General features: G+C 47.6%; 1 protein-coding gene across 3 annotated transcripts in view; it reads left to right on the forward strand.

The window, feature by feature from the left end:
- The first annotated feature begins 5,039 nt into the window (after window positions 1-5,039).
- kif21b (kinesin family member 21B) overlaps window positions 5,040-14,355 on the forward strand; it is a 42,238-nt gene continuing 32,922 nt past the window's right edge. For 2 of the 3 annotated variants that reach the window (XM_076147193.1, XM_076147194.1), the window contains exon 1: window positions 5,041-5,504. In XM_076147193.1, the coding sequence (XP_076003308.1) occupies window positions 5,464-5,504 (41 nt within the window). In that variant the 5' untranslated portion in view covers window positions 5,041-5,463. Of the gene's footprint in view, window positions 5,505-14,355 lie in introns of all 3 variants that reach the window. The other variant, XM_076147195.1, reaches the window with a different exon arrangement.

Here is a 14,355-nt window from a genome sequence, read left to right on the forward strand (position 1 = left end):
AAAGAAATGTGAGTGATGTTTGTTTGATGTACAGTAATTGTTTGATCCAGACCTCTGTCTGTCTGTCTGTGTGTGTGTGTGTGTGTGTGTGTGTGTGTGTGTGTGTGTGTGTGTGTGTGTGTGTGTGTGTGTGTGTGTGGAGGCACTTATCTTTATTAAGTGATGCTGCCCCAGTGTGAGAGGAAGGTTGTGTATAATTAAGTTATTTGGGTGCAGCAATTCAATTTTGGAGTGAATTGTGTGGGTGTGTGTGCGTACATGTGTGTGTGTGTGCATGAGCATATGTGAGCTTGTCATATGAATGTCTAATGTGATCCAATCTATGTGTTCCCCAGGGTTCTGATGGTGCGTTCATGAACTGTAACGACCCGGAGCAGCAAAACAACAGCAGATCAACTTCAGTCTCACGCTAAAGTGATGAAACACTACAGGCGTCTGGATCTGTCTTCAAGTGTGGGAGGAAGAAGGAGGCTGCTGGTTCTAATCTCCCATTTTGCCTAAGGTGGGAGCTGTGAGTGTGTGTGTGTGTGTGTGTGTGTTTAACCCTTGAAATCATCTGTAAGTCTGCCAGAGCCTCTGACGGTACAAAGAGGCTTTTCTGCTGCCTCAGCATCCTTCCTGTCCCTTTCAGCCCTGCCTTCTTTTGAGGCAGTTTCCATAGCAACGAGGTGCAGGATGATGATTCGGAGAGAAATGCTCAGGCAGGTGAGGCAGAGAACGTTGAGGGAGACGTGGAGCCGTCCAGATTAAAGGTAGTTACATTTGTTCTTCAACTCCACATTTATGTCAACACATCTGAAACTACCATCAAGATTCAGTTCATTATGATCAGCAACCAGAAGTCATGTACACATTTAATGCACAGAGTCAAGTAACTTCGTCTTTGAGCTTTAAATCAGGAAACATCACATATAAAGTAGATTCAGTCTTAATTTGTTGTGTTTATGTACATGCACCAATTTAGCATCAGTCAACTGACACAGATGGACTCTATTAGTATTGTCTGTGTGTGTGTGTGTGTGTGTGTTCCTGTGATGAGAGAATGAGGTCAAAAAAGAGCGGTTGTTTGGGCCCATGCGCGTGCACACACACACACACACACACACACACACACACACACACACACACACACACACACACACACACACAGAGGATACGTGCCTGTCATGCAGCACTAAGTAACCCAGTCTATGGGTGTCAGTGGCCTGGCTGTGCACCTCTCTGGATCCCCTGCAGCTAAAGCAGAACATGCATGCACGCATCCCTCCACCCTGCAGCATCCACACACACACACACACACACACACACACACACACACACTCCCCAGCCAGGCAGCAGCACAGGCAGGGCAGGGACGGGTTAAAGTGTGGGTCAGCACGCGCCCCGGGGAGGGAAGCTGGAATGTAGGTTTTCTATTCAGTGTGTCTACAAACAGAGGCACTTCAGCTCAAACATGCACAGAAGAAGATTAAACCCTTTTATAAAAGCAGCAGTGTGACGATGGGAGCAAAGCCACAGGATGACGCCATCAAACGTCCATCACGCCGTTTCCCACCATCATGATATAAATGAAGGGAACTAAAAATAAATGTAAAATCCTGCTGCATAATTCAGACGTCGTCTTCTTCTTCTTCTTCTTCTTCCTCTGCCAGCCGCTGAGAAGTCACACAGGCGTCGGCGTCATCTTGGCCAATTCAAATGGTTTTTGTTACAGTAAAGAATGGAGGATCAGCTCATGCAGCTTCAAAGCCAAATATAGAGGCGGCATGTAAGGGATTACACACACATCAAAGGCTGAGATTAGAATACATTAGGGTGCAGTTTCCTCTTCCATCTCTCCGTCCGTCGCCTTCATGTCTTCCTCGCTGAGAGAAGGCATGTGTTTGACTTCGGGAACATTTAATGAAGTCAACTATAAACTCTATAAATTAAAGATGCTTTAATCTACGACCGTCAGTCTGCCTGACTCCCACTCTCGACTCAAACTCAATCAATTTGTTCTGCAGATCTGATCGAGTCTGGTGGAGGCGAAAGTTTTGATAGTTGTGTGATTGCTTAGAAAGTTGGACTCTCAACCCTCTAGCACTGAGAGTCCAAACCTATTTGTCAAATTAAGCATATTATCAATGATCAAACTCAATTCTAATCAATAGAAGAAAGTACAACACAAACAGGTGAAACTGCTCAACCCAGTGCAGCAATATGACAGCAATGATTGGCAAAGAGTCGCTGCACAAGTCAATGTTTAACAAGAACAACTATCATAATGAAAGCACTGAGGACATGGAGTTCTGTCCTATTTGCTCTCCATATGTCCACAACCCAAACAAACAGTGCAAATTGGTGTGTGTGTGTGTGTGTGTGTGTGTGTGTATGTATTGTCAGATCCTGACAGCAGAATGAATAGGTTAAACTAACAAGTGTGTGTACAGGATAAACACACTGCATGACGCTCTGGGGGACGGTGATATCAGAGGGCAAGGGAGAGGAATCAAACAGTCAGTTTCATTGTTTATGTGAGTTTAGTGATACAACCTGGAGTTGGTTTGAGTAAATAAGTATTGTATATCAACATTTTGGACTAAATGTGAAGCTGAATATAGAGATTAAGCCACTGTTCACAGGCCTGCAGGGGTTAATGTCCCACAGTTATGAAATATGCTGAGAAAGAGGAGGAGGCGTAAACCGTCATGTGTAGGATTGAATGGGACTTAACACGTACTGTACGTCCCTACTTGCATAAGAGGCTGTGGACGTGAGTGAGTGTGTGTGTGCGCGGCGTGCTTGTTTGTGTGTTTTATTGTCCCTGTTTCTGGTGTCGGGCTCCCAGCAGTTCTAGGAGGATTGTGTTGCTTTATCCTCATGGGTCGATGTTAATCTTGTGCAGAATCCAGCAGTGCGTCCTGGGAATGTTTCCCGCCGCAGTGCTGACATCGCCACCTGGCCCTGGGAATGCGTCACACACACACACACACACAAACACACAGTTAGAGTCATAAGCTCCTCTGTGCGGATGGAATGGGTTTATAGCTCATGCGTTCCATGCGTGGACTGTGTGTCGTTACGCAATAAATATGATTATTGTGATCAACCAGTGACACAGCAGAACGTTTGTTGTGTTTGTTTTGTTTTGTCGTTTTTGATACAGAAAGAGGGGGGAAAGAGAGAGAGGGAGACAGAGAAAAGAGAGAAGTTTGTGTATTTATTATTATTGTTGTTGTTTTACTTTTTTCAGAGAGCCAGAGAGAGAGAGGAAGGAGAACTGAGGCCCTGAGGCAAAATAGGCAGTGTGATGTTCAAGTAAATTGAAACAACAGGGTGACAGACAGGGCGACAGCAGAGAGCCACGGCTGCTGAAGGTTACAGTGAGGATTGGAACATCTATTCATTTGTCCTCTACTTCTGTGTACATTTCACCCAATCTAGATTTAGAAAAATGGACCCTGTGTGCGACCTGAAACTGGATGAGAGCGAGACAAGCACAGGATGAGACAGCGGCGTCCCACCAGTCTATGTCCAGTTGGAGTTGGAGTTCCATGTTTTGGAATTCGATCGGTCCCCAAGGTCCAGAATGCGGCGATAGATCTCAGAGACGGTCCCTCTTAGTTTGTTCGTCTTGTTTGTTTTGTTGAACATGTGCCGGACTGGAGGGTGTCCGCTTTGATCCTTGACTTTAAGGACATGAGTCATGGAGGATGAAGAAGAGAGGATTAGGAAAGGTTAGCAGCGGTTTTCTCCGCTGCTGCAAACAGAACTGAGGCCTGCCAGCGTGTCACACCGCTGGCAGGCCTCAACGCAGCATCAACGGTCAGCTGGAGCAACGACATGTGGGGAAGTCGCTTTGCATAGACTAGGTTTAAACTGCCAACACTGAGCCGCCTGTGCTGCTACTGAGGGAAGTGACAGAACAGCGTCTGTATGAAAGTGAGAAGCAGGCCAGCGGAGAGAAGCGATAACAGTTTCTCCTTTTACTCTGACTCAGTGTGTGAAGGAAGTAAGCAGGGTCACCTCCCATTCAAAGCAGTAAATTAACTCCACCATCAGCTTCAGAAGAACCGGGGCACGGGCTCGACCTTTGACCCCGAGATGCCCAACCGTGCGTTAATGGCTGTTTAACGGACCACAGATGTGCAGCCGGCAGACAGTTTGTAGTCTTTCCAGTCTGGTGGGGGTGTGGCGGTGGGAGGAGCTACGCACCGTGCCGAGCCCTGTTATTGGTTTGTAAAATTCAACCAAGGCGGGATTAGCGTCATCTATTGGCTCAAGCACAAATCAATCAAACGGGGTTCTGTTGCCTTCATGGACTGCTCGTAAATCTCTATTCAAATCAAAGCTGCTTTATTTCGGGTTTCAAGAGGCCGTAATTTGAATTTATAAATGGTGCGTAGATGGGATAGACAAATTTGTGATAGAATAAGAGGAGAAACGAGGCACCAAACGTATTTATGTGTCAGAGGACTCATGGAAAACCCAAAGCTGTGAAAAGCCATGTCATTGTAAATGTTTGCCAATAATATTACCATCTGCTATTTACTGATCTTTGTTAGCAGGGCTGGAATATCACCTGACAAGCATTGACAAGACGTTGACAAGACTTCAAAGTGGCTGTCAGGTGGTTGGTGTTTTATCACAGGACATGACTCAAGGCAAAAGGACAGTGCATCCCGCCGGGGAGTCCTCAGATTTTGGCAGGCAAGACCTCTCTACTGCCTTTATCATGTCCAGATCCAAAGTTATCGACATCACGTGACTATTGTTGTTATGTTCTTATATAGTTCATTGTTTTGCATAAGTAGTGAGTGCACTTCATTCATAAATGAGCAGAGCATGAGGTGCAAATCTCTATATGGATGGATGGATGCATTTAGACCAGAGGAAAATATTCCGAATATATGATTTCCGTTTCAGAATACATACCATGACGTAAAAGTGTTTAACTACAGCGCCACCACCAGGCTGTCAACGCGTCTTCTCTCTTGCGCATTCGAACTTCCTTCTCCCCCCACGGTTCTTGAATGCATCACCACCCCTCCTCCGCTTGTCGCTTCGGCGTGTCTCGTCGCTCAGAGAGTGAGACGCAGCGCAGTGTGTGTGTGGAGCGCTCACATGTCTCACTCACACACTCACTCAGTCACACACACTCTAAACAGGATGTAACCACGCACACATACACTCATGCAGGAAAGAAACACGCGTGTTAAACTCTGCGATATGACACAGAACAACACGGTCGAGCCAGAAATGACCGACAGCTCGGGGGAGAAGAAGAAGGAGGAGAAGAAGACGGGAGTCCCCATGATGAAGCAGCAGCTCACCGCGGGCAGGTCTTGGTCTTGACGGCTGCTCCCTGTGACCTGAGACGCCCAGCCCCGCCGCAGCGGAGACTCTCCCTCCCCGCCACCTGAAAACCTTCAACACAACCCAACAATAAACACTGAAACAGAAGGAAACGTTGAAGCGACAATGGCTAGCCTAAGCGACTGCTGCGTGAAGGTTGCTTTAAGGTAAGCCAACGTCTGCGGGAAATCTGTCGACCTCAGCGGACCACATTGTGTCTGTGCCGCCTATCACTTCCATCCAGTAGAAACAGTGCATAGTGTGTTTGTGTGTTTCTTTCGGCTACAGCAGGGTATTGTGCTGTAGCGGCGTGTTCTATACCTCTATTATGTGACACATTATTGATAAGGCGACGCGTGTGTATATGTGTGTGTCTTTATAAATGATTCCATACCGGGGGGCATGAATGAGTTTACCGTGATATCCATAGCGTGGTGCGTTTGAGTGAATCGGGCTATTCGGGATTGACAAGCGCAGCTGCGGCCAGGTGCAAGGGAGGAGAAATGGGGCGTTCCTGTCCAAAAGCCATTTATTTTTTATTATTCTTCTCCTATATCATCGCAGTCAGTTACAGCTTCACGTTGTGGCTCAGTGAGCTCCGTGGTGTGGTGGTTTTTATAGATCAAGCATGTGTTTTTTGTCATCCTTTAAGCACATGAATGGAGCACAAAGAGATGCTGTCCCCTCCACAGCTGTGTCATTCAATGGCTTTGTTGGAAATACACCCTAAAAGCTCACACACTCCTGCAGCCTTTGATGCTCGTATCAGGAGATATGATAGATAGAAGTGCCTCATATTGTATGTATGTAAATGTGTGCGTGTCTCTCTCTGTGTGTGTGTTTGTGTGTGTGTTCCATGGTTAAAACTTTGCTAAACCCATGTAATCGTGCATGTGCTCACACCGCCAGTGGGGCTGTGACTGTGATCAACCTCATTTTCCAGTGTCATTAGAGCTGAAAGATGTGGAATACAGAGTCGGTTTTGCCCTTTGACCCCCGTTTTGTTTACAATTCTGTCATTGTGGTATCACAGTAGAACTCCTGCCCCAGTTTGTGAGCTGTCGGCAGACATAGCGGTGTTGGGGGCTGGGGGGTCGGTCCTTTTGAAGATGACCCTCCCAGCTGATGGCCACATTTCCTGCCCCGGGGGGGAGGAGGAGGATTCAGAGACACTTGTCAACGTGCCGCTGAGTGGCCCTCTTTTGTGCTTGCTCAGAGGCACAGTGACAGGATGTGGGTTAGAGGCCGGGTTGTCGAAAAGGTGAAGAGAGAAGTCAGAGAGGCAGATACTGGTTTGAATCTGGGGCGGGCGGAAACTCAGAGCCTTAGTGTAGGTGTGGAACAGACTGAATGAAGGTGACATATCCCTACACACACACACTTTAAGAGCTGACCTGTGTGTTGAGGGTCCTCGTTGTGTAAGCATTGCTGGTGTGTGTGTGTGTACTCACAGAAACACCTCTTTGTTTTTGCCCGGATTTGTAATTAAACAGAGTTTGTGTAATGACATGGCTAAGCCGGTGGGCGAGCCGGCACCCACCGCCGCCCATTCTCACAATGTGTAATCTGTGTGTGTGTGTGTGTGTGTGTGACAGGCTTGTACGTGATGCTAAATGTGTCTGTGTGCGCAACAGGAAATGGGAAACACGCAAATAAAAACACAGGAGCGAGACGACTTCCTGCACTAAAGAGAGAGCCCCCCCGACCCAACAACCAACCAGTGCATGAGAAAGTTGGATGCCGATAAGAGAGACAGGGAGAGAGAGAGAGAGGGAGGGAGAGAGCGAGCGAGCATGGCGTTTAATTGCTCCCATGTTGTGCTGCCCTCAGGCTTTATGTCTGTGCGTTGATGAGTTGGTAACCTCGAATAGCGAGGGGGCAAACATCCCATCACACACACACACACACACACACACACACACACACACACACACACACACACACACACACACACACACACACTGTCGCCATCATCCATTTCCTGATAGACTGCTCTGCCTTCCCTAAACAATGTGTGTGTAACCATCGAGTTGACCTACAATCCTGCAGATTTGAATGTCACTCACGCACTCCCACACACAAACAAACACACGCACACACAAGTGAATGGTTGTGCATTGCAGTCAGGTCAGACATGATGAGCTGCGTGTAAAGTAACTGGACTAAGTGGCTGCTGGTAAATTGCTTCTGGTTGGGCTCTCACATCCGTATTCAGCTGCATCCACTTATGAGATAAGCTCCCACATGAAGGAGAAATGAGAACGCTCCTGCATTTCCTCTGTCTCACTCCTTTCACCCCCCCCACACCACACACGCACACACACACACACACACACACACACACACACACACACACACACACACAGTGGAATGACAGATGCAGTTTCACTTCTCCCCACAGTTGCACTCTATCCTGTTGATGATGTCGTCCGGTGCATGTGCCTCAGATTGAAAGCTTTACTGCATGCGTCTATAAATCCAGATACCTTATTTACTATTGTGTGTATGCATGCTTGTGTGTGTGTGTGCGATCTGACATGAGAGTTACGGGCGGCGCGTACACTTTCATTTGCATATCGATCTCTCTCTCTCTCTGCAGCTCTCTCTCTCTCTCTCTCTCTCTCTCTCTCTCTCTCTCTCTCTCTCTCTCTCTCTCTCTCTCTCTCTCTCTCTCTCTCTCTCTCTCTCTCGGTGATGCTCGTTCTGCACCAAGGTGCTAAGTCAGCCTCTGTGTATAAATAGACACAAAGGCTAATCTGTTTAGTCGCTGCCGTGGTCATTGACCTTGTGACTACAGCTACATGTTGTCACCTATGGGGTCTTTTTACCTCTGGGGCCTTTTCATCCAACGTCTCATTTGGGGGAGAAAGTGACCTTGCAGACGAGACGGTGACCAAAACACAGAGCACACGACACACACAACACAGGGCTCGTAACAAAACGCGAGCGGCGGAATACGACTGCGGAAGGGAAGAGAAGGGGCCCCGCACAGCTGATACACACACAAAGGCTTTAAATGGAGGAGAAAAAAGTAGTGTGTTGTTGGTGGACGTACATGTCCTGTGTAGGCTACCAGTCTCGCCTGTTTCCTGTGTGTGTGTGTGTGTGTGTGTGTGTGTGTGTGTGTTAACACTTTACCACACAGGCTCTGTCTGGGTTACACACCTCCCCAGGGAGCTGCCTTTAAAATGGTTGGATGTCGGTGGGAAAGTGTGTTTATTTGTGTGTGTGTGTGTGTGTGTGTGTGTGTGGAGCTCTGTGTCCTGGTTGCAGGGTAGTGCTGCAATGCTTATCTCCTCATAAGAACATTCTTGCACCGGGTCTCCACATTCGTCGGAGCGTTTTGTTTGCGCATGTTCACCTACAGGTCCGGACAAGCGAGATGAGTTTTGCCATGGCGACGGGCCGCACGGGTGTTTGTTCTTTTCTAATCAGCGATTGGAGTGATTCGAGGAAGATGAGCAGGAAACATGACAGGGGACACGCCCGAGTTGTCTGTCAGAGCTGTGAGCACCACTTCCCCCTGGCTCTGGTCCCATCACGTGTTCTCTTTGCTAGAACAACCGATGTGTGTGGGCGTCCTCACTGCAGCTTATAATGATTCAGAAAACATTTGATCTCTAGTAGGAACTCATAAAGTCAGCTGGATGTTGAGCATAAACCACAAAGCGCTGCTACAGTGTGTGTGTGTGTGTGTGTGTGTGTGTGTGTGTGTGTGTGTGTGTGTGTGTGTGTGTGTGTGTGTGTGTGTGTGTGTGTGTGTGTGTGTGTGTGTGTGTGTGTGTGTGTGTGTGTGTGTGTGTGTGTGTGTGTGTGTGTGTTAGCAGACTCGTTGCATAATCCGGATCTGCCAGCTCAGAGGCTTTGTAAGCGTTTTTTGCGATGGAAAAAAGTTCTGCAAGAATGTCTGCGCTCACATGCCAGACCACGACTGCTTAAGCTCGGCTTTGCAAACAACAACAACGTGCAGCTATTAGTGACTGGCTTCATAATGGGAATTAGCTTCAGCAAGGAGGTGATTATGAACTATGATTACTCTCTGAAGTGATGAACCAGTTTGGATGAAACGTGTCTCAGGGAAGATTCCAGAGTCATGGTTCAGCCCTGGTTGGAGGTGTGTGTGTGCGCTAACGATGGCCTCTCAAGGTGTTTCAGAGTTAGTTGAGCCATTGGGGAAGTGACGGCGTGTGTGTGTGCGTGTGTGTGTAGCTCCTCAAGATGTGTTGTGCAGCTGGGCCGTTGATGAACTCGATGGCGTGCTGCTGTTGCGGAATGACTTCCTGAAAGGCTGCCGCAGGTCCATCCCTACTTCCTGTTGGCTTGCTGCTGATGAGCGGTGCGGCGGTTAAGGAGGAACCCTCTGCCTCTGTGTGAGCGTCAGACTGAGGAAGAACAGGGCTCAAACACGGGCTGGACCCTATAGAATGATTGAATTTGAGAGTGTAAGATAGGGTTTAGATTAATAAATGGAATGAATCATGAATGCATCTTTAGGGTGGGAGGTTTATGTAGCATGAGCTTACAACGATAAGTCAAGACTGAGGAAGAAAGTACGTCATTTCGGCGCATGATGCAGGTCGGAAAGGTCGTTTGAGATGGACCCAAGTTGGACCCAAGTTGGACATAAGTTGGACCCAAGTGGGACCCAAGTTGGACCCCAGACTGACCTAAGATCTCAAACTGCTGTGATTCATTCCCCTGATTCTCCCTGACTGAGACAAATGTTGTTCTGTTAGCTGTGATCAGATTAGCTGTGTTGTTCCATTTGTCCGTGCGCTCTGATCACATGTCCGTCATCAAACTCCCCTCCCAGCGTTTTCCCCTCTTCCTTTGATTCTCTCCCTCACTCCAGCCGAGCCGCCGTCCGCTGAGCACCGCAGGGACCGACTGCTGAGAGCAAAGCTTGAAGCTCTGCTGGAATGTCACCATCTTCCTCTCTCTCTCTCTCTCTGCTCTTTCACCTCCAGCTCGCCCACTCTTGCACGTGCAGACCCACACACACACACACACACACACACACGCACACACACACGCACACACACACACACACACAGACGGACATCTGCATTTGTTTGAATGTATCCATTTGAATCCAGTGAGGAATGAAAGGAGCCACAGTCTGAGTGCGAGCGTCTTCTCCTTCAGCTGCTCGCCTCAGATATAAGTCCTCATTCTCACGTTGTTGTCATTGCAGTTGGCGACCTTTAGGACAAATTTATACTGAACTTTGAGGGAGACGCACACAAATTGGCTGCTGTGTGTATTCTGCATTCGTATGCGCCGTCTCTCATGCAGCCCGCCGAAAACTATCTCTACGCATTTTCAACATGCAGTACCTAGGAAAGACGGTGGAGGCAGTAGTGTCTCTGTTTGACTCTATACCAGATAAATGCAAACAAGCTCGATTTAGCTCGATTTACAGTAACATTAGCTACATATGTTTTACACTAGATGTCAACCAGTTCTGGTAGGTTGAAGGTGTTCTGGAGTTGATTAGTTTATGTTTCTGCCCCTGGTCGCCCCCTGCTGGGTGTCGTGTTTAATCATCCATGATCATGATACAGCAACGCTCATAGAAAATGTATGTGGGAACATTATGCAGAATTAAAGTCAAGTGGAAACCTGGTCTCAGTAATCACAGGGGATGTGTGTGTGTGTGTGTGTGTGTGTGTGTGTGTGTGTGTGTGTGTTTCTATGTGTGTGTTTCTGTGTGTGTGGCTAATGCCTTTTTTATAAACAGGGGTGAGACTAGACAGAGGACACAGTGTGAATGAGTCTGATGTCACTGCAGGTCTTTGTGCTCTGTGCTGAGCTTGCACACACACAAACACACACGCACACGCACGCTCACACGCACAAGCTAATAAAGACACACTGAGTAAAGGCGTGTTGGGGGACAAAGACTAGGCAATATTTTTATGGTGTGTGATGGAGAGAAAAGGGAGGTTTGGGAAGTCGGTTGCTGCTTTGTTTGATTATTGACACATTGAGTCTCTGTCTCTCTCTCTCTGTCTCTGTCTCTGTCTCTGTCTCTCTCTCTCTCTCTCTCTCTCTCTCTCTCTCTCTCTCTCTCTCTCTCTCTCTCTCTCTCTCTCTTGCCTCTCTGTCTCTCTCTCTCTCTCTCTCTCCCCCCAATGAAAAGAGCAAAGCTTCCTGTGATTCAAAAGGAGAAATACAAAATCAAAGGAGAGGAGGAGAGAGAGAGGAGGGAGTTGGACAAAGGGGTGAGGACAGAGGGGGGGGGGAGTGTCTCCTCTGCTGTCAAAAGGGCTACTGTAGCGTGCAAATATGAGCTCTTAGCCAAACATGCATTGACTCTGTGTGCCCGTGTGTGCGTTTCTGCACGTGTGCGTTTGCGCGTGCATCCATGTGTGTTTTGTTTTTAAACCATCGCGTGTATGAATAATTTTGTCACAGCTGCGCCCTCTGCCCGTCCTCCCGCACGGCAAGGACGAGGCGGAGGTGAAAGACCCTCAGGTGGCGTCTAGACCCAAGCCAGCCAGCCAGCAGGTCGCTCCTCTCCTCTGTTTCCACGCTCGCCGACGCTACGTGCCGTCTGATGCAGCTCAGAAGATGCTAGAGAGAGGATTCACCAGAGCTGAGGTCGGCTGTTGTGTAGGTGTGGCCGGGTGCGGGGGCAGGGGGGAGGGGGGCTGGGGTGAGGTTGTGCGAGGTTATGTGAGGTTGTGCGAGGTTGGGTGGGGGTGGAGGTTGACCAGCTGGCCTTAAATCATCTTCAGCACTAAGTAGCTTAAACGCTGCCGGAGTTTGTGTTTGTTTCATGTTGTGTGTGTGTGTGTGTGTGTGTGTGTGTGTGTGTGTGTGTGTGTGTGTGTGTGTGTGTGTGTGTGTGTGTGTGTGTGTGTGTGTGTGTGTGTGTGTGTGTGTGTGTGTGTGTGTGTGTGTGTGTGTGTGTGTGTGTGTGTGTGTGTGTGTGTGTGTGTGTGTGTGTGAGAGTGCAGAGAGAGGGCTAATTTATGTGTTTAACAAATCTTCTGTGTCTAGAAGTGGAGTTAGCATCTCTTCATCTGATCGTTACACGGCTCATACACTCTGCTCATTATGTGGTGGTCAACGTTTAATGATGGCTTAAAAACTCAAACCGACCTCTTGGTGCTACAGTGAAGAATACAAGGTATCTATAATGATTTAGATATTGGTTACACTGCTGCCTTTATGTTAAGTTAAAGCTTACACTAGTCTCAAATGTCACGTATGCCTCGTAATCGTACTCCAAGTAACAGACTGAGATGATGTAATAGTAATTTGTGTTATTCTGCCGTATAAACAGCTTAGTCTGCACGCATTCCCTCTGTGGAAACACTCTGATTACACACAACTGCAGAATCCTATTTCCTATTTGCCTTAATCATGATATGAGAGGAGATCTCAGTAACCACACAGCGACGTGTTCAATATGTGCTGCAATCATTTAAGATCAGTGTGAGGAATGTGACCTTTCAGTGACCTATGTGTACCACTTATTACTTTATTTATATACGCAACATGCTTATGAAGTCTATTGACAGGTACTTTGAGTTCAGTTACTTCACTTCTGTACAATCCCCTGCAATATTAGAGAACAAATCCGGGCCAATCAGCATCTTGCATTATTCATAGTCCTTTTGTTCAGGAGATTCACCTCCTGTTCCGTTTGATTCTTCCTCCTTTCCTCAAACCCCCCCCCCCCCCCGTGGGTGAGCAGACAGCAGGATGAGGGGGAGGTGGAGGGGGGGAGGGATTGACCCAGAATCGGCTCTGACGATGCGGACTGATGTGTCCTCCTAACAATGAGAAATGCTAATCAGAGATTGACTGATTGTGACTAATCTGTGACAGTGATTGAAGGCGGGCTCTATCCAGTGTCACAGTTCTCGCGTCTCTATACGATCAATATCACGCTCAGGAGAAATTGAATAGATTTTCCCAGAGATCCCATTATTATGCAGCCATTGTTATAATACTGTCCATACTCATGCTGCTGCTCTAAAAATAGGAGCGGTTGATCTGTGGGAAAATGTGGAGGCCAGCTGAGCTCACACACTGCAGGTTAGGTCCAGCATAATGCACAGCTCATCTTCCCATGCATCCCTGCCCTCACCTGCTATTGTCCGCTTCAAAGGGACATTGGAAACCTGCAGATCTCACCCTGAGCTCTCGGCTTCACTCTTTATTTAGTCTTTGATGCGCTGGTCTGTTGTCACGGGACATGAAGATCCATTCATCCTTTCAATGGTGAGGACAAAAACAAAGCAAGGAGGCCACAATAGCAAAAAGACAAAACCTTTAACTTCCCTCACAGATAGATTCCTCACATTGTGGGTGTGTGAGAGACACGGTAAGCTCGGCTCGCTGTTATTACGTAAATTACAGCGCAGGCTTTCCCCAGACAATGTAGAGCAACTGAGCACTTAAACCCTCTGGCTTGGTTGAGTTGACATCGATGAACCAGTTCGCTCATTTGTGCTCCGGTGTGCGACTTTACACGCTAACACAGCCAGTCGATCCAATGAGGACAGATAGAGAGTGTGTGTGTGTGTGTGTGTGTGTGTGTGTGTGTGTGTGTGTGTGTGTGTGTGTGTGTGTGTGTGTGTGTGTGTGTGTGTGTGTGTGTGTGTGTGTGTGTCCTGTTATCCCATATCTGTAGTTGCTGCTGTCCACCAGTGCCCGAGGCCTCAGTGACAGGGGGCTCGTTTCAGAGATTTGACCACCTTAACAAGCTGAATTTTTGGTAATTTCCAAGTTTCAGATTGTGAACATTATTGGTTTACTTCGTCAGCCATCAAAAGCTCGTAACTGCACAGTTCCATGATGGATCTTTTGCTTTTTAATACTAAAATACCAAGTTCATTCACTGCAGTGTATTTGATAAGGGACTTTATAGGATTCCTACTCAACGTAATGTTCCTGAACATCACTCCTTGATGTGACACTTGGCCTTAAGCGTTCCAGTTCAATAGATCATAGAACTACATTGAATTAAAGGGACGTGATGGTGGAGGTGTTCTGCATGTTGTT

Source organism: Genypterus blacodes, unplaced genomic scaffold (assembly GCF_046128005.1).
Source record: "Genypterus blacodes isolate CSIRO-AG114 ecotype Tasmania unplaced genomic scaffold, CSIRO-AGI_Gbla_v1 ptg000037l_1, whole genome shotgun sequence".
Taxonomy (NCBI): Eukaryota; Metazoa; Chordata; class Actinopteri; order Ophidiiformes; family Ophidiidae; genus Genypterus; species Genypterus blacodes.